Source organism: Thunnus albacares, chromosome 18, assembly GCF_914725855.1.
Source record: "Thunnus albacares chromosome 18, fThuAlb1.1, whole genome shotgun sequence".
In the NCBI taxonomy this organism is placed as follows: Eukaryota; Metazoa; Chordata; class Actinopteri; order Scombriformes; family Scombridae; genus Thunnus; species Thunnus albacares.
In genome coordinates, this window is record NC_058123.1 from 24,368,895 (window position 1) to 24,395,094 (window position 26,200).

General features: G+C 39.7%; 1 protein-coding gene across 2 annotated transcripts in view; it reads right to left on the reverse strand.

Annotated features, from left to right (window-relative positions):
- Positions 1-26,200, reverse strand: part of si:ch211-196i2.1 (collagen alpha-1(I) chain) — a 119,187-nt gene that overhangs the window by 37,978 nt on the left and 55,009 nt on the right. For both annotated transcript variants that reach the window (XM_044334169.1, XM_044334170.1), the window contains exons 7-17: positions 13,427-14,131; positions 11,702-11,746; positions 11,244-11,363; positions 6,948-6,986; positions 6,793-6,846; positions 6,600-6,653; positions 3,329-3,436; positions 3,175-3,228; positions 1,688-1,741; positions 1,513-1,557; positions 789-842 (exon numbers count right to left, since the gene is read on the reverse strand). In XM_044334169.1, coding sequence (XP_044190104.1) covers positions 789-842; positions 1,513-1,557; positions 1,688-1,741; positions 3,175-3,228; positions 3,329-3,436; positions 6,600-6,653; positions 6,793-6,846; positions 6,948-6,986; positions 11,244-11,363; positions 11,702-11,746; positions 13,427-14,131 — 1,332 coding nt within the window. The remainder of the gene's footprint in view (positions 1-788; positions 843-1,512; positions 1,558-1,687; positions 1,742-3,174; positions 3,229-3,328; positions 3,437-6,599; positions 6,654-6,792; positions 6,847-6,947; positions 6,987-11,243; positions 11,364-11,701; positions 11,747-13,426; positions 14,132-26,200) is intronic.

Genomic DNA, 26,200 nt, shown 5'->3' on the forward strand with positions numbered 1-26,200 from the left:
CATAAATCTCAGTCATTGAGGAACTGGGCACATGTGCACAAGCCTCATTTCCACTCCCACTATTAGTCATAAATGGATGAAGACACGCCCTGAACCAGCTGTTTACATATCAGTTTGCTGCCTGCTTCACCACACTTGACACCCGTCAATGAAACAAATGGGGACGAAGAAATGTCGTTTCACCAATTGTGTTGCACCGGCAAGGTTCTACAACAACAGAACAGCTGTCATTACACACGGCTGTGCAGCTCTTTATAGCATCCATATCAATCAATCATCACATGGAGCTGTAAACCACCGTCAGCAGTTGTACCTCAGAAATATAATCAGTGATGTGCTTGTAGCGCTCATAACTAAACCAACTTTACAAGGTGCGACACAACTAAGGATAATATAAAAAGGATATTAACAGCAAAACCATGTGTATGCAAGATCTAAAGAATGCGTGAGGTGCACACCTTCTCATTGCACATTCTTTATAAATACCAGTTTATGTGCGGGAAATGGCGTATGTATGGTTTTTGTGTGTATGCATCGTTTATGCATCTGGCCCCAGTTGTTCCAGGTGCTATGGAGGTGATTATTTAATAACTGAATTTTCAATTTCAGTAAAGTAGCAGTACAATGAAGTTTCAAAGACATGTTAACCAAACAGACTGAACAATATTCATTTGAAGAGAAATCAATCATACAGTAATAGTACAAAGTGCCAAGTAAAAAACTTGACAACTTTTATTTTGAAAAGCTTAACTTCATGTGCAACTAGTGTGGAATGGCTCATTACTCACATCAGGACCACACGGCCCCTCTAGCCCGTAGCCACCTCTGATCCCTTGAGGCCCCTGCAGAGAAGATTCAAGATATAATCAATGTCAGCTTAATAACAACATATTAAAATACATGGAAAACATTGTACTCAAAGTGAGGGTTAATACAGCAGATAGGCTGCCTACTGGTCAGAGTGCTTGTGCTAATACTGCAAGGCAGAGATTCTGATTTCATGCCAAGTAGAATCAAAATAAACCCGAGAATAGGCTGAAAAGCAAAATGGAAGTCAGTGCCTGACTGCTGGAAGCACCAAAGTTCAAAGGGGGACTGGATTAGGGATTAAAAGGGATTCAGAAGCGCATGTCTTTTCTTTCACAAAGGCTGATTGTTTGTCATGTTCTTCTTATTTTACACCAGTTGGATATATAAGTACTGTACATGTACAGTACATATACATGTACTGTATTACACAAAGATGGCTGTTACTCTCATTCTTGTTGTTTTGAATTGATCCTGTAATGTGCTGGCATCTTGTCCAGTAGACTGCACTCGTACATGAAAATGTTCTTTATGTATGAGCTGCTTCATGTCACAAATAAAGGAGAAATCCTCCTGGCTTACTAACCACCTACTTTCCCTACAAGGATTATAAACATAATGAATAACATCCACTGATTCCTGGCATGTTGCACATATAAAAAGGAACAAAACAGATGCTGAAGTGGGAGAGTACAAGACACTCACTGGTGGCCCAACAGGACCAGGTGGGCCTGGCAAACCAGTTGAGCCCTATAAAAAGAAAAAACACAATCCAAGATCATTACAGCATATTGCAATCCACATCTTTGATGAATCATGTATGTATAAAATCAAATTCTAATTTATATAATGATAATAATTAAATTGCACCAAAGAGTACCTTCTCACCAGGTTCCCCAGATTCCCCTCTTTGACCTGTAATGCCAATGAGACCCTGAGGAAGAAGAGAAAAAAATAATTATCTACAGTGTGATAGTAATTTCTTTCTTATCCTACCCTGTATACATGAGCGTTAATCAATTTCACATGAGCAACAACAGGGTTCCTGCAGGGTTCACCAAGTCGCATTTAAGACCTTTTTAATACCACATAGAATGTGATTTAACACGTTTCATGATCATACTCGCCAAAGTATGAATGTATTCTGGAAAACCAGTAGGGACGATACGGCCTAGAATGATTTATTACTGTATCACATTTTTTTCAGTACTTCCCAGCAGTATATAACAATAATTCCTACTGATTAAACTAGCTAAATCAATGCAGCTAAGACCTGGATAAGTATAATAAAATGGATGGATGGAGTAACCAATGAAAAAGGATTCATTCATTTAACTTGATTTAAGTTTTGTAGTTTATAGATGTATAATGTCCCCTGCCAGCTTGCATTCACATACATAACACATACGTTTATAAATAACACTACTACCTTAAGCAGGAAGGAGAAAATATTTCAGACTTTTATACATGACACTTAAAACTTAATACATTACAAGTCTTTCTTTGAGGAAACACAATTTGATGCTTTTAAGAATTTTTAACTCCTGCAGCTGATCTGTTTTTAAATGAAGTTATGCATGAACGTGTTAAAATTTTGAGGGGAGTTCTCATGCTACAAAACCCTTATCAAATGTAGATTTAGATCATGAATCCTGCTGCAAATCCAGCCTCTCTTTTAAAGGCAGAAATATTACTAGATCATCAGCTCTGTCATGAATAGTTCAACAGATGAAACCTAACCAAGCCTCAATCTTTTGGTACCGGCCAAGATGTGTCTGCAGCACTGAAAACCATTAATAACTTAAAGCTGGCTAGCTTTCTGGTCTGATTTATAATCTTGTTAACTTAATCTATGGTCAGATTCCTGATTTCAATCAAACAGTTTGCCAAAAATATTCAATTTCCTCTCTTCAAAATTAATGTACAGCTTCTTATGTTTCGACATTTTTTAAACATTTGAGAACTTTAGTTTCTTTTGTTAAATCAGAAAAGAGTTTTTTTTAGAAAAACATGTTAATATTTCTCAAAGAAACATATGGAAAGTATAATTTTGGTATCAACACCAAAGCTAAAGGTATCAGTTAGCACTAGTACCAAAAAACTTAAAACAATACCCAGCCCTGATTAGTCGAGTCAGTTGAACTTGTGTTGGATAAAAGTGACCGCTAAATACTCAGAAGTAAAGAATATCAGCACAAATGTTTAATCATTAAAAGATGGCAGAAAGACAGTGTTCATGAGCTGTTGCTCAACCCACATACAATATAAACATAGGTTCTTATATAATTTCACAGATAGTAAATTAAATGTTTTAACAGAACTGACTTTTCTTCCTTACAAAAGCAGCTGTTCCTTTTTATTCCTCACCTCATCACCTTTTTCCCCTTTGGACCCTTGTTCTCCCCTGTAGCCCCACGGGCCCTGATGTCAATTAGAGACAAGATGGGAAAAAAACAAACAATTTAGCAGCTGTAAAACTCTCATGCTTTAAAATTAGTTTACATCTACAGAATGTGCTCACCGGTAATCCAGGAACACCAGGTGACCCTGGCTGACCATCTTCTCCATTTTCCCCATCTCTCCCTGGGGGCCCAGCTCGTCCTGGAGGGCCCCTGAGACCCCGCTCACCCTGTCAGGCAACATAAATCATCAGAGGTAGGCCACTGTTGACACCAACTGCATCTTTATCAGTTTGTTAGGGACTGTTTTTACAAGATACTTAAACACAAAAAGAGAAAACTGACAGTAAAACAAAGAAAATGTGAAATCTAACAAACTGGAAATACAGTGAATTGAAATCACAATAGTCTGCAGCGGCACTGAGCTTCACACTGGATAAGCTACATTATAAATTATATGTTTGTACTGTGTAGACACTGGCCCTCTCCACCACTCAGCGGAGCCATTCATCACACAGGCAAGGCATCACCTGAATAACAACATACTGTCTAGAAGATTGAGGTGTGCAATAACTCTGCCTGAAGACAGGTGGAAAACATGTACAGATTCACAGTGAATGGATAAACCACCTGTGCTGGCATGGGACACCGGTGTATTTTAAGCTGTGGAGGATTATTGATACAATGTTATACATGCAGAGGCTGGCATGATGGATGAGTTGGGTTTGTTTAAGCTTTATTTAACCACGGTAGTTTTACTAAAAGCAGTGTTCTCTTATTTAGTGATGCCCTGCTACACGCTCATACATTTACACACAACACACAATTATTTTAATTAGTGATTACCTGATTCATCGTTTATCCCTTTAAAATATTGTACAATACTGACAAATGATAATTTTAATTATCCACAGCCCAAGGTGACCCCTTCAACTTTCTTGTTTTGTCTGACCAACAGTCAAAAACCAAACAATATTCAATTTACAATGATTTACAATTTACAAAACAGTGAAAAGTAGTATATCCATCCTGCTGTTCTGGGGATTGAACTGGAGACTGCACCATTCAGTGGAGCTTTGTTAAGAACAGTGGTTCTCAACCTTTTTGGCACGTGACCTTTTAAATAGAAGCACCGTCTATTTAAGGCCACTCGGCATAGGTTGTATATGTCTACAAGTGGTGAACAGCTTGCCAAAGAGTTTTTTCTCCTAAACTTGATTTATTTGAATATTTTTTAGAGGCCTGAGCTGGTGAAATTATCCAGCAAGTAAAAATTATTCACAAGTAAAAAAGCAAAGATTAGAGCAAAGTTGAAAAAAAAAAATCTGTTGCAAAAAGTTTTTTTCTGATTTCCTATGCTGTTAATCACCTTGCAACCTCTGAGATTCATCTTGTGACCCCTCCAGTCAGGTTGGAAACCACTTGGTCTAGACCATAAAGTCATCACACAAGCCAACAATTTAAAACATGCATGTGACAGACAGACACTGAGGTGACATCACCCACAGGACATTTCTGGTTATTTTGGCACAAGCAGAAATATGCTTTTTTTTCATGTAGTCTACAGAGTGACTCACACACAAACAATCAATCTCTGCCATACGGGCTCTACACAGAGCAGATACTATGAGCTGTTCTATGGGCGACTGAGTGTTTCCAACTATCCCAAACCACGCTGTTTGGCCCTCAGCATCAACTCATTACTCAGCTGAGATCTTACAGAATAAGTGGCACAGGCTTTCAGTTTCCATGAGGCCACAGGACTCATGTTTATGTATTTTGAGATGTAAGTTCAAATTACCTCGAGCTCTAGCTTTACAAGCTGCTCACTCAAACAAATTGACTCTAAGGTTTCTTAAATTTGATGTGACTCAGCACTAAATGACAAGAAGGAGAGGTCCTGGTGAGAGAATGTGAAACTTGTGAAATAATATAAATTTTAAAAACCGGTACAACTATACCTAGGTGTAATCAAATTTACAAAAAAAGTATGGAACTTCTTAATTTAACAATAAAAATACTTTCATTGCTTATTCTCTCAATATTTGAATGGTTACATCATAGGGAGTTTCATGCACAGAGGGCTTGCCAACACCCACTCCCTTTAACCACACTCACTCTGCTCCAACAGCTATAGTATACATAATTTAACTTAACACTCAACTGTTAAATTCTGCTGGATCCACTAGTGGGTCCATCTTTTCAAACTTATGTTGTGTGGGTGAGCAATGTTTCCAATGACATTAAATATGTCAAATTGTTTTAAAGGTAAATGAGCATGAAATATTGCCCAATATACACAGTATTTCCATCTGAAGTAATGGTACAGCCAGAAAATGTTTCATTCTTGAATGGTGGGTTCAATGAAGGGTTAGAAAAGCCATGTGATAGTCCGTCTAGTGATCTTGTCATCTAGTGTGGAAACGCAAAATCTTTAAAAGTTTTCAAAATTTTGAGAAACCCAAGATATTTAACGAACAATATGTAACTTCAGCTGCTAGGGGTCTCTCAATCAAAACAATAACAAAAGATGGAGTTTGATGACATTATGAGGTAGTGTGGGATCGTGGCAGTTGTTGTCTTTATTGTTAAACAGCTTACGGGTTAAAATTACTTCAGTGTTCATCATTCAGGATGTTTTTACCAGGAGCAGAATTATCCGCAGAGGTCTCCTCTCCAAAACAAGCATACACAGGGATTAAAAAAGGTAAAAACACTGAATAAAGCAGTTTCACATAAAAAAATCAGTGTTTCTCAAATGCTGTTCGGTGAGCACAGGACATCTGGGAACGTTTGCTCAGCTTGTTTCTCTGATAACTTAAGATCCAGACATCCGATGACTAAAATCCTTCATCCGGTTAAAAGATATAAAACGACCAAGATCTAAAAAGCTTATCGTAAAAGTGTGCCTTAAAACTGAGAAAGAAAGTCAATTTATGACAGTTTCTGGCAGACAACCACAACGCTGACAGGTTAGACGGGGTATGACACCATTGACAGGCGACCAAATGAAACGGACCGTTACCTTGATTAAAATGACAGATTTCTCTGGGCTTGAAAATTGTTGGAAACATTTGGAGTAATGTAAGTACACAACTCAACAAAATATATAACATAGGTCTAGTCGTTTTTAGACATTTTAAGGTGGAATACTTATTATATTATTATGATATTATAGCTTTAAGAGGAAAAAGGGTTAAAAAATATTAACAATAACAAGATAATGTTAATATTAACAAGATAAGTATGTTTTAGGGTGGGCATACCTAGACATTTTCCTATACTCTGATATATGTACTGTATGTGAAGTGAGGATGTACTAAATCTTATGTACACTGCTTTGATTGATAACTGGTAAATTGTGGATCAGACAGTGATAGTTTGGGTGTTTACCATCTCTCCTGGCATCCCTGGTCGTCCACGCTCCCCAGGTTCACCTGTTGGCCCCTGATAAGGAAGATCATTAAAAAATACAAACCGCTCACAAATTCAGAATCAATCAATGTAGGAAGATTTTTCTAAAAATGTGTGATATTTTGAGATTTGTCATTTGTGTTTGTAATTGTCAATAGAGCTCATCTCTAACCTGTATGCCGGGCTTTCCCATCTCTCCAGGTGGTCCTGCAGGGCCCTCTTTACTCTACAAGCTCACAAAGAGGAAACCAGCCTCAGGTCAACAGGACTTTACAAAACTACTAAATCCCAATAAAGGAAGGATATTAATCGTCACAGCATACTTACAGGCCAACCAGCACGAAGTAACTGGTAGAAGTTGGTTTGCTACAGGAAGAATGGAAACAAACATAATATGTCACAGTTTCAAAAATGAAAATAAAATGATAGAAAATGACATAAGGAAATGAGTGTATGGATGATATCAATCTTAATTTCTAATGAAATCTATCATGAGCTCTCAAATTCCATAGTTTCTGTAGTTAAAGATCTATTTTTGCTTTGTCACTGAACCTGAATGAGGGTCAGTATGTGAATGACCTCTACAGGCTGACTACATAAAGCTCAAAGCACTTCGCCTTCACAAACCACTAGCAGACTTTTATTTCTCTCATCTTTTTTCAATTCAGGGGTTGCAGTTCTCTATCATGCTGACATACTGATGAGTTTATTCTACAACACACAGCTGTGGCCACTGCAGAGAGATTAAACAGATCAGGACAAAGCATCAGCTTGCACGCACTATAACTGCAGGGTCAAAGGTTTTATAGATAGTATGGGTCTTATGGGTCGAGGTAAAATGGCTTAGCCCAAATGAACATTTGATGTCCAGTGTGTCTTTTAGGTAACGTTTGTTTGCCTCTCCAAACAAACAGACAGCACCACTCTGCTATTGCAATCAACACTGTGGTTGGATGGGGGATTACATCCATAGTGGTAATGACTTAAAAAAGTTTAGGAGACTTAAGCTCGACTATGTTATGTTCAAGACTTATTGCAAGATGTCTCAGACACGTTTTGAATGGGCACTGCAGTTCATCTGTCTGTCTGTATGTCCTTTGCATATCTCGAGAACTGTTCATCTGATCTGCTTCACACTCAACGGGTGTATTGGTGGGGACCCAAGGACGTGCAGTGTCGAATTTGATGCAATTTGGACACGCGACATATTTAATATTAATAAGCTTTGAATAAATAAGTGAACGGCGAGCTGCTCAGCTCAGTGTCTGAGTACAGCGGGGGCTGTTTGATACAAACACCGTCACATCACAGTGGGGTGGGGCTTCTGGGCTCTGGCTTGCTGAGTGGGACAAAGGCACACACCCCGCTCAGTTAAACTACCCGAGAGGGAAGAACAAGCATACACAGGAGAAAAAACAGAGGCAGAGGCAGTAAAACTAGCCAATAGGCTGTCAATCAAACAGACACGTTTGATTGGCAGCAGAATCAACCAATGGAAGGCTGTAAACTGCTTCTGCATTTCAACCTCTGTTTAGTCTTACTGGTGAAATTTCTGTCTGGATTTAAACCATTAAATTTATAAATCCATTATCATTTTAATTGATACACTTGTCAATTGATATATATATATATGGTTCTTGAGAAATAATAAGCAATCGTCCCATTCTGAAATAGAAAATTATAAAAGGAAGAGAGGAGAAAGGAAAAATTATCTTATCTGGAGACTTCAACTGGCAAGAGGCTTAAAGGAACACAAGAAAATCTGCTATCTTACCAGGAATTAGATGAAAAGACTGATATCAATTTAATCTCTTAGCACAAAAACTCAAAAGTTGTCTTTTTTTAAAGGTTGCACCCTTCAGCATGGTAATGCAAACTACTTGCTAATCCATAATATCTCATTTCTTCATGTTCAATACACAAGAATCAACATGTAAATGTGACTGCTTTGGAGTTGTTGGCAAACCCTTTAAGCTAGACTAGCAGTTCCTTTCCACTCTTTGTGCTAAGCTAGGCTAAACACTGTGTTGTCGTTGTGTTGTCTCTGTATAGACCTTTCTCACATTTTGACTTGTCGGACACATGAAAGTGTAACTTCAGACAAGTGGAACTGCTCCAGTTCCACTTGTCTGGTATTCTGCCTGCAAACTAAATAGCTAAATTGAACCAAGACGTTATTCATTTCATTAGTTATGTCATAATGTTTGCTTAGAAAAAAGGTCTGTCTCTTAATTCAGCCGTCGCATTTCCAAACAAAGCCTTCATCCGGGTGTTTTACAGAACATATAAAAGCACAGCCTATACTGTATGGCTGTGTCTGAAATCCCTTATTCACTCATTCACTACTCCCAAAAGACACTAACTAGTTACTCAGTAGTGAGCAGCAAATTGAGATTTCAGATACTCACTAATCATCATCATTTTTTCATCGTCAATATCAGCTGTAGAGTCACACAATATTAATTTTCGCATCTACAGAAGCAGAGTAGGGGTTTCTGGCACAACTTCACCTACTTCCAAGGTGCGCGGAGAAGGGAAAAAAGTCTAAAGAGGTCCAGCAACACTTGTAGTATATAGAACAACTTTATTGTTAGACCAATGCATTTTGGCTTGTGGCCTTCATCAGTGTCATCTGATTTTCACATCTATAAAATGTGAAGCATTGCATTGTGCATTTTTTTTGCTCCGTTGTGGAATTGGACACTAGCCCATATAGTGAATAAATGTGCACACTCAGAACTCAGACAATAAAATAAAATGACTTAGGGTAAATGTAGTGCACTATATAGTATATAGGAAGTGATTTCAGACACAGTCCATATACACACTACAAGATAGCTGAATATTCGCCAATCACTGTCAGAGAAATTAGATTAAAGATCTAAGCAAACATTAAGAGTGCTATAGAATTAGAAAAATGACACAACACCTAATAACTATGAAAACTTTAAGGCTAAAATCCTTCAAATGTAAGTATCTGTCTGTTTTCTTTCTACAAGTAGCTGTTTTTATGACCAATATTTGTGGATGTATATGTTCAGATGTTATCTTTTTTACTAACTTGTAAGAAAAATAGAGGTACAGATGAAAGAGCCATCAGTTGAAAGAGCTTTGGTCCATATTTTGTCTAACATGCCTTACTGATAGCTCATGCTGAGTGTAAGCTGCCAGTCTGAATCAGAGCCCTTAGATGATCTGTTTCTTGAGAATTTAGGGGACCAAAGTTCAGGGGCCAGATGCATAAAAGATGCATACACACAAAAACCATGCGTACGCCATACCCTGCACATAAACTGGTATTTATAAACATAGAATGTGCAGTGAGAATGTGCATGCCTCACGCATTCTTCAGACATACATATGTTTTTCTAAAGCTATCTGAGGGAGATGTGATGAGGTGGAGATGAAATATGAAGTGAGATGGATTCTTTTGGTAAAACATTGTTTGTTTTGGTTGACAACCAACTGCACTGATTGTGTGATTTTTACACAGAGATTTGTAAAATGCCAATCAAAGGCGCATTTACGAATGTAATGTTGATTATCCATCAGTCCACCAGATGCCCTCAGACTTTTTCCCTGTTTGTAAGACTGAGTGGGAGATGGACAAATAAGATAGGTTGCAGATTATATTAAAGGACCACTTGAGATACTGTTGCTCATTGTATAGAGCCTTTGTCCAGACATTTAACTGCCTAGTTTGTATACATGTGCTCCACTGGAAGAGCTAACAGAACTAAATGTAATCTGTAATACTTTTGCTTTCACCTGGTTAAGAATGAAAATGCTTGTTTAATGACCAGATTATTTTTGTGGTTGCATTTGGCCTGCTGACATTGTATGCTTTCTTGAGCTTACTTACTGTGTTTTCTGGGTTTTTAGTTTCTGCTTGCTTTGTGTTTCCCTCCTGTGTTCATGTACTCCTCCTCAGCCTGCTTTTCCCTTCACACCTGCCCTGCATTCAGTCTCGTTAGCCCCGCCCTTCCTCCTGTGTCTTCCCCAGCCAATCAGCTCCCAGCCTGCCCTTGTGTCTTGCCACCTGCTTCTTGTTTCTTCATTAGTTCAGTTTGTATTTAAGTCCTGGTTTTCAGTTCAGTGTTGTTGGATCCTGTTTGCTGCTTTGTTAGTTCAGTTTATTCAGTTCAGTTTTGCTCTGCCTGCACTCAAGCTTAAATAAAGCAACATTCTTCATTTCATTCTGGCTGCATCCTGCATTTGGGCCCATCTCCTACTACTCCCTTGACATCTTGTGTGATTCATTTCATCATTCTTTTAATTTACATAGGAATCAACATTGTATTTTCCTGTTCATACTCTTTTTATTTTATCTTTAGTTGTGTCACACCTTGTAAAGTCGGTTTAGATATGAGTGCTACAAACTAATCATTGAACACATTTCTGAGACATCACTGCTGACGATGGTTTACAGTCCATGTGATGAATTAATGATATATTTAACGATATGTGTGCAGCTATAAAGGGCTGCACAGCCGTGTGTAATGGTCGTGCGTAATGACAGTTCTGGCTGTTGGAGAGCTATGACAGAACCTGTTTAAAGAAGGAAAACAACTTATTGTCAATATTGCCCTAAATATAAGGAGTACATTGTGGTTACCATCTTACCTGGAAGGCAGCCCATTCCTCACCAGTGTTCCTCCACAGGTAGAGGGTTGGTAAACCTGGTGGTCCGGGAGGTCCTGGCTGCCCCCTTTTTCCTGAACTCCCTTCAGGGCCTGTCTTACCCTGTGAGAGATGAAAAGGAAGTTGTATGTTAAAGCAAGACAAATCAATTTATATGGGACTCTCTGTATTACAGCATAGCCTTATTTTTATATTACATCATAGAAGTGATTTGATGCAGCTTTGGGGCTCTGGCATAAATAATCGCCACGTGGACTTAATGGAGGAGGGGACAGGAGTTTATAGCAGTTGGTATTAAAATGTCTCAGGTGATATTGAGCTTTAAAACAATATACGGCCCTTCTTTTTCAGAGGTGCACAGAACAGAGGTGCACTTAAGTCAAGTAGAATAACTTAACACATCATCATAGGCTATTATGTCATAAACAAGCTTCTCTTACCTTGTCACCTTTAAACCCAGGCAGACCAGTTTCACCAGGACAGCCCTGTGAAAAACCACAAGTAAATCATTGCTCAAACTGTAAAACTGCTGTGTCTTGAACAATTTATCTCAGAAATTTAAAGCTTAGAGGCAAAAAGCCAGTGAGAGACAAGCAAAGCACTGGATCCTTGTAAAACCTCCCAGTTTGTGGCCTATTTGACTGCCTGTTGAAAAGTGAAAGCTATTCATTTTTAAGTCTTGCTCCCAACACCTATGCCAATAAAACACTCTAAGATTGTATGGCTGGGATATACAGTAATTGTACATTTAAGCAACAGTGTCACTGCACACACAGTGTCATTTTTGTATAGTGAAACTTCCTGTGGGATCTGGACAAATTCCTAAATCTGGTAAATCTACATCTTTGCTATAGCATCTGATGGGGTTTGAAAACTGAATTCCTGCAAGTTTGGTGATTATCTGCAGCTTGTTTGAGCTAAAAGGTAACATACATTAGTTGTGTATATGTTGGAGGTACGCTGGCATTACTGTAATAAAAAAGTATTAATGCAAGATGCAGTGTACTGATATACAAATATAAAAGACAAGAAAGAAACCCTGGGAAAACCATGGCACTTTATCCACTGAGTTCATTATTTCCCTCACAGTGTACTGCATGATCCATTTTACAAAGTTTGTTTGCAGTCAGTTTAACTCACGGGTAGGTCCATTTCAAACAAAAGTATTGACGCTACGGTTTTCCGCAAATTAATGCATTGCAGCTTTCACACTGATTTAATGGTGGTTAAACCGCTAACCACATCTTCGTTTGAGATGTCTTGTTTTATGATTTTGACACACCAGCAAGCCAATCACAAAATAGTATTTTGTAATAATGAAATGCAATAATAATGTAGTATAGTTTTAATACTTGTAGAGGCTAATGATACAGCTAAAAGATACTGCAATTTGCTAAGCAAGCAAGGTCTGAGATGCAGCACATGAGGGGAGAGAAGGTCTGTATTCCAAGCCAACAGGACGTCTTCCTTCATGTTCCCTACAGCCGTCTTCAATCACAGTAATCGTGCTGAGTGATCCTGTGGATTTTATGGCAGCGTGACTCTGGAGACCGGCCCAGACATGACCAGATGTGCAATCTGGGTCTGGTTCTGTCTGCCCCACAGTCCCTGTGTTGACCCACCTCTTATGCCAGGTAAATCTTCCGATTGAATAGCATCAATCGACTTTACTCCTCGGCACCAATCAGATAACTTGGCAGCCGGAGGTCATGATTGTCATGTTGTGTAATGCTATGATAAAATGTTGAGGTTTCTAATCCACAGGGTTTTCTGAATGCGGCATCAAAGACATGTGGATCAACATATGTTTGAGCGGCGTAACCTCCCTTGATCAAATTCAGATGGCAGCTGATGGAGAACAGCTCTTGTAAGCTGTGAAGCATAAACAGACGTCACACTTTCTTCATTCACAAGACTTGTCCTAACATTTTTTTCTCATTCAACAACAGATAGCTCTGATATGATACTTCAGATCTACTGTTAAATCAGTGGGAAACAAGCCTTAGGCCTTCGTAATCAATATCCACAAAACTGCAGTGATACAAAATGCGAAAACAATACTTTCTCTATTGAGGACTTTTGCTTTGTTGTACTGTTGTGGGAAAAAAAATGGATTGATCACAGTTGGATGCAAACAGTAGCATTAAAATAAGGGTGCCACTCACTTCCTGCCCTGAGGGACCCATTCGGCCTGGTGGTCCTTTCTGTAGCCGGTACATTTTGCCATCTGAGCCTTGGACCAGGTCTCCATCTCTGGATACAATGGTCACAATTTCAGGGCGTTTTTTGTTTGGATGTTTACCATTGTTCTCAACTCTATGATGAGTGTGTGTGCTGCTCTGAGTTGTGATGGGTGTCCCCTCCTCAACTACTGCCTTCACAGATGGACCAGAGATGATGACATCAGGTGCAAGTGAGACAGTCCTGGCCTGTTCATCTGTCTCCTCCTTGAGTCTGTTGGAGTCAGGGGACGTTCTGGGATCTAAAGGGATTTTAGGAACTACAGGAAATTCCACTGGGGGCTTTTTAGGGGCGTTTCCGGTGTCCAGGTCAATGATGTCATCAAATGGTTTTCTGGGGAACGACGATGAAGTCCTCCCACCGGAGTCAGCCTTCTTGTCTGTGGTAATGTTCTCCTCCAAATGTTTAGATGACATTTCAGGCTTCCCCTTCTGGTTTCCCTTGAGTCCATTTCTAGAAGGTTTCCACTGAGGGTTGACCTGTCCGCCATTTTGGAAGGTTGGATCCAACAAGTCAGTGTCCTCGTCCACCACAAAGACATCCCCACTGCCTGCTGATCCTTTCCGATTGGATCCTGAAGGCACCGTCCCGTCCCCTCGAGAACTCCCTCGTCGCAGGAACATATTGTGCTGAAAAACAAGAACAAGAATTAGGGCTCGTTCAAGATCATTCAGATTCTGATTTGTGTCATGTTCTGATGTCAATAGTTTGATGGGACATGGATGTCTTATTGTGTGGCTCTGTTCTTGTGGTGAACTTGTAAAGGGAGAGTCTCTCTGAGGAAATAAAGATTACTGAATTAAACGTTATTGCAAATTACAAACTTAGTGCAGTTTGTAATTTCCAAACAACCCATAGTCAGGCAAACCAATAGTAAGTCAAAAATACTGGATATTAAGTATAGACCTTGTACCCTCTAATGAGTGAAGCACAAATAATCAAAACTGTCACTTGAAAATTTGCGTGACAAAATCTACTATAACAGGATGTTTCAGATTGAACGGACTCAGAAAGATTGAGAAAAAATCTATAACCCACAGTAAATCAAATTACTATTCAGACTACAGACATAATAAGCATTACCATCCAATTTTCACACACAAAATATAAATTAATGAAATCTTAGCCTTGTACTATAATGACACTATTCCTGCTTAAAAGACTTAAACATGTCTCCTACAACAGGCCCTCCCTCTCGGAAAAAACACTGCTTCCCTTCTTAAAAACTGTCATCAGCTCTTTTCTCACATCTGGCATCATTTCATCTGCCTTCAAGTCAATTAGTTTCTCATCTTTTCAAGACAGTTACCCTTGACCCGCCTGTCATCAAAAACTGCACACCACTACTGATTTTGTCTTATTTCTTTCCAAAACATTTGCATGCGCTGTCTCTAGTTAACAAGTCAGTGGTTTCTCACTGAGTTGCTGGAGCTGAACCAGTGAGGACATCAAGTAAGACTATGCTTATTGTATGTTAAATATGCTGTCCACACAGCTAGAACCACCATTTGATCTTTGACCCTCACTGTCAATTGTCATTGTCATTGTTACAATGTGGTTGAGGTACCATTGCTGTTGTGTTGTAGATAATGAAAATAAAGCCCTCTTGAACTGTGAAAGAATATTTCTACAACTGAAATTCCACTGTAATACCTGAAACTCTGTACCTCTGTTATCCTTCAACTGATACTCGGGCTAAAAAATGCATCTTTTCCTATCTCTATGTGGATTTTAAACAAATTTAACATCAATCTTGACAAGACTGACTTCTTCTTTTTTTTTTTTTTTTGGAAGATCATCTCTGGAAGGCCACTACAGTGGCATATATCCAATTATCAATAGCCTTGTTGTGGTTAAAGACAACTCAGACAAGCTGCATGTACGGCCCATATTGTGGATCCTGCAGGTTTGCACAGGTTGCAGGCTTGTAACAAACCCTTCTTCAGTGTCTACTCATCCATGCTTCTAGTTTAATTGAATCCCCTCCAATGTGGACCACTACCACCTGTCCCACCTTGTCTTCAACCTGTCCATTAGCCGGTAGAGTGACTAATCATATCAAAGGTGGTTTCAAAATGTTAGTGCGGATGTACTAAGAGAATGGGGGGAAAAAGCCCAAACATTACACCTCCACGTAGCCCTTAATATCATCCCTTGTTGGCACAATTGGCTGCTTTAGTCCCAGGCTCCTGTTATGCAACACCTGCATCATCTTTCTCTCTTCTATATCTTATCCCCCCTCTGGTGGAAGGTACTTCCCTCTACAGCAGGACAGCAGAGTCATTCCTGAGTTTCTATCACGGGATTAAAACTGACTTATGATAAATACCTTTTACCATAACCTGCTTTCTACCATTTAGACACACTCCAATATCTTCTTTCCAAGAGTTAAACCCATATATTGTACCTTTCTTAACTTAACACTATTTCATGATTGTAGTCACTGTAAATACCTTTGGTTAAGAAGTTCTGTGGTGTCAAGAGGTGACAGTAAAAACACTCAAACTACCAGGACTTAGGTATTTTCCTTTGCTAGACATATTGCATTACATACAGTACATGTATGCGTACAAACACACACACATCAAAACACATTCCCATGGTTCACCAAAATGTTGGGCCTCAGGGAGCAGTGGCGAGTGAGAGAGTGAGAGAGGCCTTTCAGGGGGAAGGGACCAAAGGGCTGTAAATTTTGTTTGATGACCCTAATGGGTTGAAATGGAGAGCACTAAAGTGGAGCTGAGAGGCATATGGAAAGCAGGAGAACAGGAGGAGGCGAGAGGGAGGCAGAAGGAGTGTGTCTGCTCAGAGAAAAAGTAGAGCAGAGTTGTACCTTTTAGAGTACATAAGCTTATACAGAGCACTGAAAACAAAACTTTTACATCAAAGGTTTATAGTTTGCACTAGATCAACAAAATATGATATAGTTCCAAATAAGTCACAATAATCAGTAACTGAACCTATCACATACCAACTGCATGCCGGTATAATCAGCTAAAGGACCTTTAAGTCTGAGCTGAACTGGCAGAGTTTTGTACTTTTAACAATAATTAACTGTTTTATATCTTTATGGTGGATCAAAAGGTAACCATCAGATCTCACGAGGGTCTATTATTTGCCTATTCAGTCAGCTAACTCACATGGAATGGATTGTTATGTGAATGTAAAATATGTAAAGTGTTGTTTGACATCTATGCTCTGACATCATCAAAGGGAAGTAGCAGGTTCATTCAGCACAGCAGGGAGTGGGGACTGATGATAATAACTTCCTCCCAGGGAGGATGTAGACTCAGAGCAGCAGTAACATTAAGTGACAGGATAGCTTTCAGATGAGCAGCAAAACATCGAGTAAAGCAGTGACCACTTAAGAACACCACCATTATCTAAAGGGAGCACTGGTTGTCAAGATACCACTGTCATATCTATCTGTTAAAAAAGAATCTGGAACCAGGAGACAGTTAGCTTAGCTTAGCATAAAGGCTGGAAACAGGGGGACACAACTACTCTGTCTATGTCCTAAGGTAACAAAATCCTTCCAGCTCACTAATTAACACATTATTTAGTTTGTTTAATCTGTACAAAAGCCAAAGTGTACTGTAAAAATTACAAAAAGACTGGAAGTAGAGGGAAACAGCTAGCCAGGCTCTGTCCAAAGATAGCAAAAACACCTGTGAAGTTCACTAGTTATATCTTGTTTGTTTAATCCGTAGGGTAAAAGGGCATGTTGTGGTTTTCACGAGAGGTTATGTGTGTGGCTATTTCTTGGCCATGCACAGTGACTTCCTTGACTGTTGCCTGACAGCCTCACACTGACAATAGTGTACTATTAGATTGCAGAGAGAAGCAGAAAAAACAAGCAGAAAGAAAAATATACTAAATTTAACCAGTTTTTTTTAACACTGTATTAGGTCTGAAATCTGATTTTTACACGATACTACGATAATTTGATATTTAGTTATCGAATATGAAGAAACAGCATCATACCACCAACTTGTGTCTTTGATGGAAGGCAGAAGACATTGGTTCATGCTGGTTACTCACATACTCTACCATACCCTATAGCACCAATCTTTGAGAGCTACAAAAAGAAGTCTGTACTGGAAAAGCACACAGAGTTGGAAGTAGGAGTGAGTAACAAACATGAGGAATGAAATGGTACCATACACATTTTATGAATTACTACAATTATTACAGAGGTAATCTCAGGTTTCCTACTAGGTTACAGGCATTTTAAGGAAAAAAATCAATTGAGCATGCTCTGATTGTATTATCAGAAAAAATGATATGTCCAAATCAGTTGAACCTGGCTTTCATTCATCAAATCTGAAATATTAGAACAATAGTCAGTCCTAAAAACTGTATCTGCGGTGAAACCCAGCCCTTGAGGGCCAGCGGAGGGATGAGATAGGCCAGAGACCAAACAAGGTGCCCCAAATGAAAACAAAGGCCCTTTCTCACTCTCTTATCCCAGGCCACAGTCAGGCAGCCAGCCCCACTCGATAAGCTGACACTGGATCTCTTCTGGTCAACGCTGTCCCCTCAGCTTATCTCCCCTCCAGTCTGTTAGATATCCCCATGAATGCCAGCCCAGGCCATACTTAGATGGAGTACTGTGACACGTTAGCCAGTCAGTCAGGAGCCAATAGTTGTCAAACACTGCAATTTTTCACCAAAGGAAGACATACTCCATGAAATTTATTGTTAATTTTACCCATTGATACCACTGATATAATACATTATCAGGCTGTGTCCTGCTTTAAAGGGGCATTCCACCAATTTTACACAGAAAGGTCAAATTACTAGCCATGGGGAGCACAACTCAGCTTATGAAAACAGCTGTATGATATCTTCTGTGGCTCTGGACTTTGGGGCTTTCCAAAGAGTGAGAAAATAACCTTGATGATGTCATCAAGATTATCATGAGTTAGGTGTCAGACTTCAGATATTTGACAGAAATCCTCAGTAACAAACTGGGAGCATGGTGTCTTAAAGATGAGGGCATTTAACAGACAAGACAGCTCTAATGAAAGATGCTGTTGGATGGCATTATGGAGCAATCCATTCTGAGGCTTTATTACTGAGCCTTTATTCAAAATGCTTGTTGTCACTATCACAATCACCAACAGCTTCACAAAATTGTAGGGGAAAACACAAGTATAAATCCATCTTAAGGACCTACTCTTCACTCAGTAAATTAACAGTTTTTCAATATCCTTAACATGATTTTAGCAAATTATTACATGACAACTCTGACTTCAGTGACAATGGTCTGATGAAATTTTAACACAATTTGAATGGAAAAAGGAAAACTCTATGAGCTCTCATCAAGCAACTGCCATCAATAGTCAAAAATTACAACTAAAGACTCCATCAGGTTACACAGTTTAAAATTAAACAGCTTTTAAAGATAATCTACAGAACACACTGGATACAGTCAATCTGAGTAGTTGTCCCATCGAACAAAACTCTAATAATCTCAGTAAGTAACTCTTTGACTCTTTATATCATGTGCCAAGACAATGTTTATACTTGCTCTCGTTCTACAGGCAGAAGCAAGCAAGAACATTGTCTAGGCAAAGCCTGTGTGTGTGTGCGCGTGTTTTCATGCCTTTGTATCCTAACAACATTTACTCTGACAGAGGAAACATACAGCAGGGGCACAATGTGGATGTGTACAGTAAGGTTTTGGCTCACCACAATCTATAGGTCAATGAACAACAATCAGGGTATCAAGTGGTTCAGTGTGTGTCAGTATGTGTGGCTGCAGGCAGATAAACAGAACAATTTTCTCAGTGCTTCTTTAATAGTCCTGTTTTTCTTACTGTATTTGAATTTTCACAGCCATGCATGTGTGCTTTATCAGTTTTTCTAACCCTCAAGCCCCCAAAATCTGATTTATAATAGTATAATGGAAAAGCTGGTCTTTATTATTTCCTCAAAAGAATATTTAGACATAGTTTTTGGTCTTTTTTTGGTCTGATCATAGTTAATCATATGAGGTGATGTTGTAAAAGATGAAGAGACAAGTGTTAAATCACAAAGTGAAGAGCACTTGCCTACTAAGAATCGACACTGCCATAAACATAATAAACAGAAGTCCTGAGAACTGACAGCTAGCTTATTCATCAGACAGTTATGGTAATATGTCATCGTGCAACACTCTTGCACTCATTTCTGATTTTCTGACTAAGTTAAATCTCACAAGAAAAAAATCAATGTGAGCATCAGTTAAGACTGTAAACTGACTGACATCAACTATGGATACAAAAGAAAGGCTGCTTGAAATGAAAGGAGGCAGTTCAGACGATGAAGTGGGTAAATTTGTCGACTTAAACATTTGAATTCATACAAATCTCACATAACTGAAAATACTGCAGTAAACTGAACGGATTCTTTAATGATGTTGTATTGTTTCTGAATATTTCAGGTAATTTATTACAAAACATACACTTAACATTCATGCAAATCATTCTCTCAAGCATAACATACAGTAGCTTTGCTTTGTTTTTTTCCAGTGAACTTTTCCCACCTTCAAGGTAGCTACTGGTTAAACTTGTAGAGACTTGAACTTTCTAATCCATCCCACTGTCACATGATCTTTTATTATTGTCTCAGTTACAGTATTATTAAGTGTATGCAGTGGAACATGATTTGAAAAGCCCGTCAGTATGGGGCACAATCTCTCTACAACTCTCACATTTGTGGGAAAACTATAAATTAGGATTAGGGCAGATGTCCACAGGGCACACCTGGACTAGATTAATGTTTATTACAAACCACTGTGTCCTTCCATCAGCACAAGTATCCTAAGGAGTCTGTCTGCATGTATAGATGACAGATTGTCTGTTATGAGCAATGAGAAATCCATGGAGGCCTCCCAACCTGACACAAGTGCTGCAGGCTAGAGTGCTATCATCAACACACATGCACGCATGCATGCATGCACGCACGCACACACAGACAATGAACACTTGCTCCTACAAAGGGCTAATCAAATGGCAAGGTCCGTAAATCTAGCCAAGACACAGGTATGCAGACACTCTCAGACTGGCTGGGTCTTGCATACAGCAGTAGGCAATTTGGCCTGGAAAAACACATGATGGCAGTGGTCTGATGGTTCAGGAATAAGGGCAGGAACACTGTGCATGGCAGTAAAACAAAAAATGAAGAATGTGGAGAAAAGCCGATAATTTTCTATGACAAAGGAACAAACGTCCGCAAAGTTGAATCAAAAACAAGGAACAGCAACAGTAGCCTGCCACAGTGGAGACAAACAGACAATGAGGTCAAAGTATACAGTTGTGTTTGTGCGTTCTGTGTGTTTCTAATTTTGAATCCCATCAACACTTGCACCGTTTGTGTCAAATCACTATAAATATGCATGTGCATACTTAAAAGTGTATTTATGTGACTTTATGTGTGTGTGTATGTGTTCATCCGCATTGTTATATGTGCACGAGTGAGCGTGTGACTTTCTATCGTGACTCCGTCGAGCACGGCATTAACACCATCATGGTATGGGATTTTATTTCCCGCAGGACCACCCATGTTAGAAATGCCACTGTTGGTTGGGGTCAAAATGTCCCGGTGGTCCCGGCATATAAGATCATGAAGCGTGTGTAAAGGGGAAAAGAAAGACCGTGACATTTTTTTATACAAAAAAAAAAAAAAGCTCTGCAACCTCTACCTCCTGCACCTGAGCCAAAGTGCTTTCACTGCATCTGCAGGCTTATCATTTTCACACTAGTTATCCAGAGAGCCTCCATACAGAGGGCTATTTGGTCTACCTTATGTTTGTGAATACCAATAACAGAGAGAGTGGTGTGTCTTTAACCTCTAAATGTGTTCAAATTTCACCCAGAAGGTGCCAACTAATCAGAGGATGCCTCCGGCATCTCCTAGCATCCATACAAATTCAAATCAATGATTCAATAATATCTGATGAAGTTGTGAGGACTGAAACATCGTTAATGAAGTCAGTACCAGTGGCTGACAGTGTGCAAGACTCTGTGGTTCCTACCAAGAGTTTATCAAGACAAGAACTGGAATTACTGATCAAATTTCCCAAATCTGCTTAAATTAGCAGTCACAGTGGATAAAAATTAGAAGCCTACAGTCACTGACAAAACTGAAAACTACAGCTCTGAACTTTCAGCCTCAAAGTCAAATTCTCAAGAGATGCAATTGCCAATAAATGAACCACATACATGTCATCCATGCTGAAAGAGCAAAACATGTTCAGCCATGAAAAACCAATAAAAGCACCACCACGAAGTGTGCAACACAGCGGTGTGCAGGGCATTACACACCCTCCTTTATGTCAGTGCAGAACAGTCAAAAAAGGGAAAATCTACATCCATAAATGCAGCACATGTACACCAGGCAGTACCTTTCCTTTCTGTCGCCTTTGACCTTGCACATGCCGTCCTTCTAAATCCAGCAGCAGGCATCCCAGGAGCAAGTACCATCCAACATGGTAGAGCATGACTGCAGGAGACTCTGCAGGTCTGTCTGCACCTCAGCTCTGTTCACATCTTACCCACAGGCAGACCTCTGCACAAGAGGCTGATCCAGCTCCAAGCAGACACACCCACACACCTACTGGGTACACACCCTTCCACTAGTATCAGCTATACATCTTTTATAGCCTAAACAATACATCTGATCCGGCATATGTAAGAGACTGTGATTAGCCCTTAGGGTGGTTGAGAACACAGAGAAAGAATAAGGTGAAACTCACAGCAAAACTGAAACTGACAGAGACAACTGTAATGTAGTAAAATCATCTGGGACAATTTATATTTCAAAACAACCCAAAGTCTTTTCAATCATAAATACATTCCATCACTTTCACCCACAAGGAGTCACAGCATGCATCAAATGTTCTCAACGCTATAAATCATTAACGTCCAATTTGTTTGCCAGCACTCAGCTAACCAAACTAGATTGATGGTGAGTGTGAACATCTGATCGCACAGAGCTGTTGGCACAACATGCCAACCGCAACATCATGGGCAACTAAAAATCTGCTGGAGTGAATAACTTCTGGAAGCAGAACGAAGGAAAACAGGGACGAAGATTATGTGAGGGAATCCCTGCTGCTTTCACACATGGATGGATTTTGGTTGCAGGGAGCCTGCACAAAACCTAGAAAGAAAATATCTCTATAGGGAAATTAGAGGAGGGGAAAGCCACAGTGACCAGAGTGAGTGAAATAACCACAGCTGAGGGAGCATTTGAAGGGAAATATTCACCAAGGATTCTTTGACATTGGCTTGGATTGGGGTTGAAGCAGAGAGGAGTCTTCCTCTGCATGAAAGTCAAGAGCAGCAGGGCAGTTTCCCATCACACAAAGCATTACTTCATGTCTATTAGGAACAAAAGGAGAGGTGGTCTAGTATCAACAGCAATATAAATAAACCAGAGCAGAGGGAGATTGATTCGGGGTGAACACAACCTCCATGGGTGCTTTAAAACTGCAGGGCAGATGTGTGGGGGGGAAATCAATGCTCTCTTTTTAATTCTCAACAACTTCCTGACACATCTTCGTCCTCCCCACCACATAATGGCTTCCAGAGATCTCTGCTGTCTGCACAGAAAACATAATCCTCATTGAATTCAAAGAGTTGTGACCTGCAGCGTTGGGATTTCTGTCCTGGCGGAGCGTGTTAGCGCTGGGAAGAAACGGAAAGGAGAGTGATTGCAAGTTGCTGATACAGCACTCTTCTGACAATGTTCCATCACCTAGCATTAAACCGCAGCTGATTTATCTTCATAGCATAGATACGCCATCCTTAATTACAGTTTTGGTGGGGAAAATTATAAGTTTGAGCATGTTGGAGTTGCTCATGCTGCGAAAATGGTTCTGCGCTGCTTAGTGACAAAAAAAGAAAGAGACAACTCCTTCTCTCTTATCTAAGCCTCCCCTCTTTCAACAACCCACTTCCTCTTGTACTCCGTGATCTGAGGGCCTCCCGACTCGTCTGTAATTACTTAATTTTATTATGGAAGCAGTTATGAACCGCGCCAAGCAGATGAAAAGTTACCGCTCAATCTATGGGAAAGTGCATAAAAGAAAAGCCTGACAGTGTGCAGAGACTTTTTTAAAAAAAAAAAAAAACAGCAAACACAAAGCATATTTCCTTCCTGTGTGCCCTTTGATGCGTCCTGCAACTGAGTGGAAACCCCAGAAAAACATGGTCTTAGCACCACAATCCAGAATCCACCACACCAGATGGATTTTAGGGGATCGTTTTAATATTAGTCTTTTCTTCATTATACCGTATTGGGAAACAAGAGTCCTGCATCCCGCTGTGTTTCTTCTGTTGTTGCTCTGACATGTTCGTCTTGCAGTGTATCATGTTCCTGCGATGCCAACAGTTTGGTTGAGGAACTTGAAGCGTGAAATATGTGTTTTTGAAACAAGCAATTGAATGTGTTGACCTTTTATAAATAGCTCACTTAAAGTAACTCCTTACAGAGCTGTGACACAGGCTGAAAACTCATGTGACATTTATTTTTTTGTCTGTAACTGTATTTTGTAAACTATATCATTATTATTATTTACATACTTTAGCTGTTTCTCTAAAGCAAAGATTTTTGAGTTTTTTGAGAACCTTTTCTTCTTCTTATCGTCTTTGACGCACACACTCACTAATGCACGGTTCTCTTCCAGCACTATATTTAAAGGTGCAGTGTGTAGAATTTAATTAGTGTATTATCCCATGAAAACAAGAATCATTGTGTTTTCCTTACCTTAGAATCAGCCCTTTATATCTACAGAGGGAGCGGGTCCTCTTCTACAGAGCCCGCCATGTTGCACCGCCATTTTTCTACAGTAGCCCAGAGTGGACAAACCAAACACTGGCTCTATAGAAGGCCTTTTGTATTTTTCGGGTTTTTTGCAGCCACCATTGGTTCTCCTACACGCTTGTAAGGGATGGTGAGGGCAGGGATATTCATTTGGTTGCAATCTGCAACCTCACTGCTAGATGCCACTAAATCTTACACACTGGTCTTTGAAGGGAATATTACATTATAACATAATATCATCGACACTGCTTAAAATAATCTGCTTCTCTGCCTCTGATTGGATCATAAAGCATGACACTCAGTAATCACAGAGCTCAGCAAACACAAAAGAAGAGCCCTGAGAGAATTGCAACTCCTTTCAGCAGATCCATCATCATGGAGCCGAGCCTGGCACACTGACAGAATACCGTCTAACATTAAAAATAAAAACGACTTGACATGAGTCACTCATCTACTGAGCTTTTCTGGCTGGCTACAGCACATATTTAGAGAAGTTATAATCTGAAAATGGAGGTCTGTCAGCACATCTACCTGCTCCTCTCCCTTTGTTGTTAGGAAACTGTTGTGTTGAGTAACCTCATTCTCCGACAGAGCAACATTTACAGTATAGGACAGGGGTCACCGACCTGTTGATAGGGATCGACTTGCCAAACTTTGGGAAGCTCAAAGGAGATCGTAAAGCATTAGAGGAAAAATGATAATTATAGTAAAATAACATTTTAAAAAGGTTGTTTTATCCTACCGGAATTTATGTCATTTACATTTTTTTTCAATCCAGCCACTCTGGAAATGTTAGGACATAATGCTCTTTTCACCTCTCTGATTGGCTGGATCACGATACTGCTGTGAAGCTACTGTCAGTTGGTTTGGCAACCAGCTAGCAAGTTAAGATGGAGGAGAATGTATGAATAAAGCAAAAAACCTACAACTTTCATTCCGTATGGGAACTGTCAATGACAAACCAATCTGCCTAATTTGTAACCAAGCAGTTGCTGAAATTCAATGACGACTTCCCACCCAAAGGTGCTCTGCGCTCCAGCAAAGTGTCCAAGTTGAAGTCAGCATTGAAGGTCCAACAGCTGCTGTTTATCAAGTCCACAGACAAAGGAAAGGCTGCAATGGAGGCCTCCTTTCATGTAAGTTACCGTTTGGCTAAATGCAAAAAAACATTTACTGATGGAGGCAATGTCTGTCATTGCTGAAACTTTATTCAAAGACTGTAAAAACAAAGACAATATTAAAAATGCGATCGTGAGTGTAACACTTGGCCAATTGTGGCCAGAAGGATAGGGTCGTTATCAGAGGATGTGTCTCAACAAGTGCTCAGGGATTTATCACTTTGCAAATGCTTCTCACTGCAATCTGACGAATCTGTGGGCATGACAGACATTGCACAGCTAATGGTGTTTGCTCAGATGGCTTTTGAAGACTCATCCACGAAGGAAGATTTCCTCACACTTTTGCCATTAAAGGAGAGGTTGAGAGGTGAGAACATCTACGAGTTCAAACAGTATGTGCATGACAACAACATCCCTATTCATAAGTTAGAGGCAATTACAACTGACGGCGCACAAGCTACGTGAGGAACACACTGTGGTTTTATTGTTTTGTGCCACAAAGACCCAAGTTCCACAGTTATCACCGTGTGTTTCATCAACAGTCGCTTGCTAGCAAAGTTGTGGATTTTTCCCATGTAATGATGCCAGTTGTGAGAATTGTTAACTCCATACAGGCAAAAGGACTGCAGCACAGACTGTTCAAATCTTTACTGGACGAACTTGATGCTGCTTATGATGACTTGCTCCTGCATGCCGAAGTTTGTTGGTTAAGTTGCAGAAAAGTGCCGCAGTGATTTATTGACCTGCTGCCCGAGATCCACTCCTTTT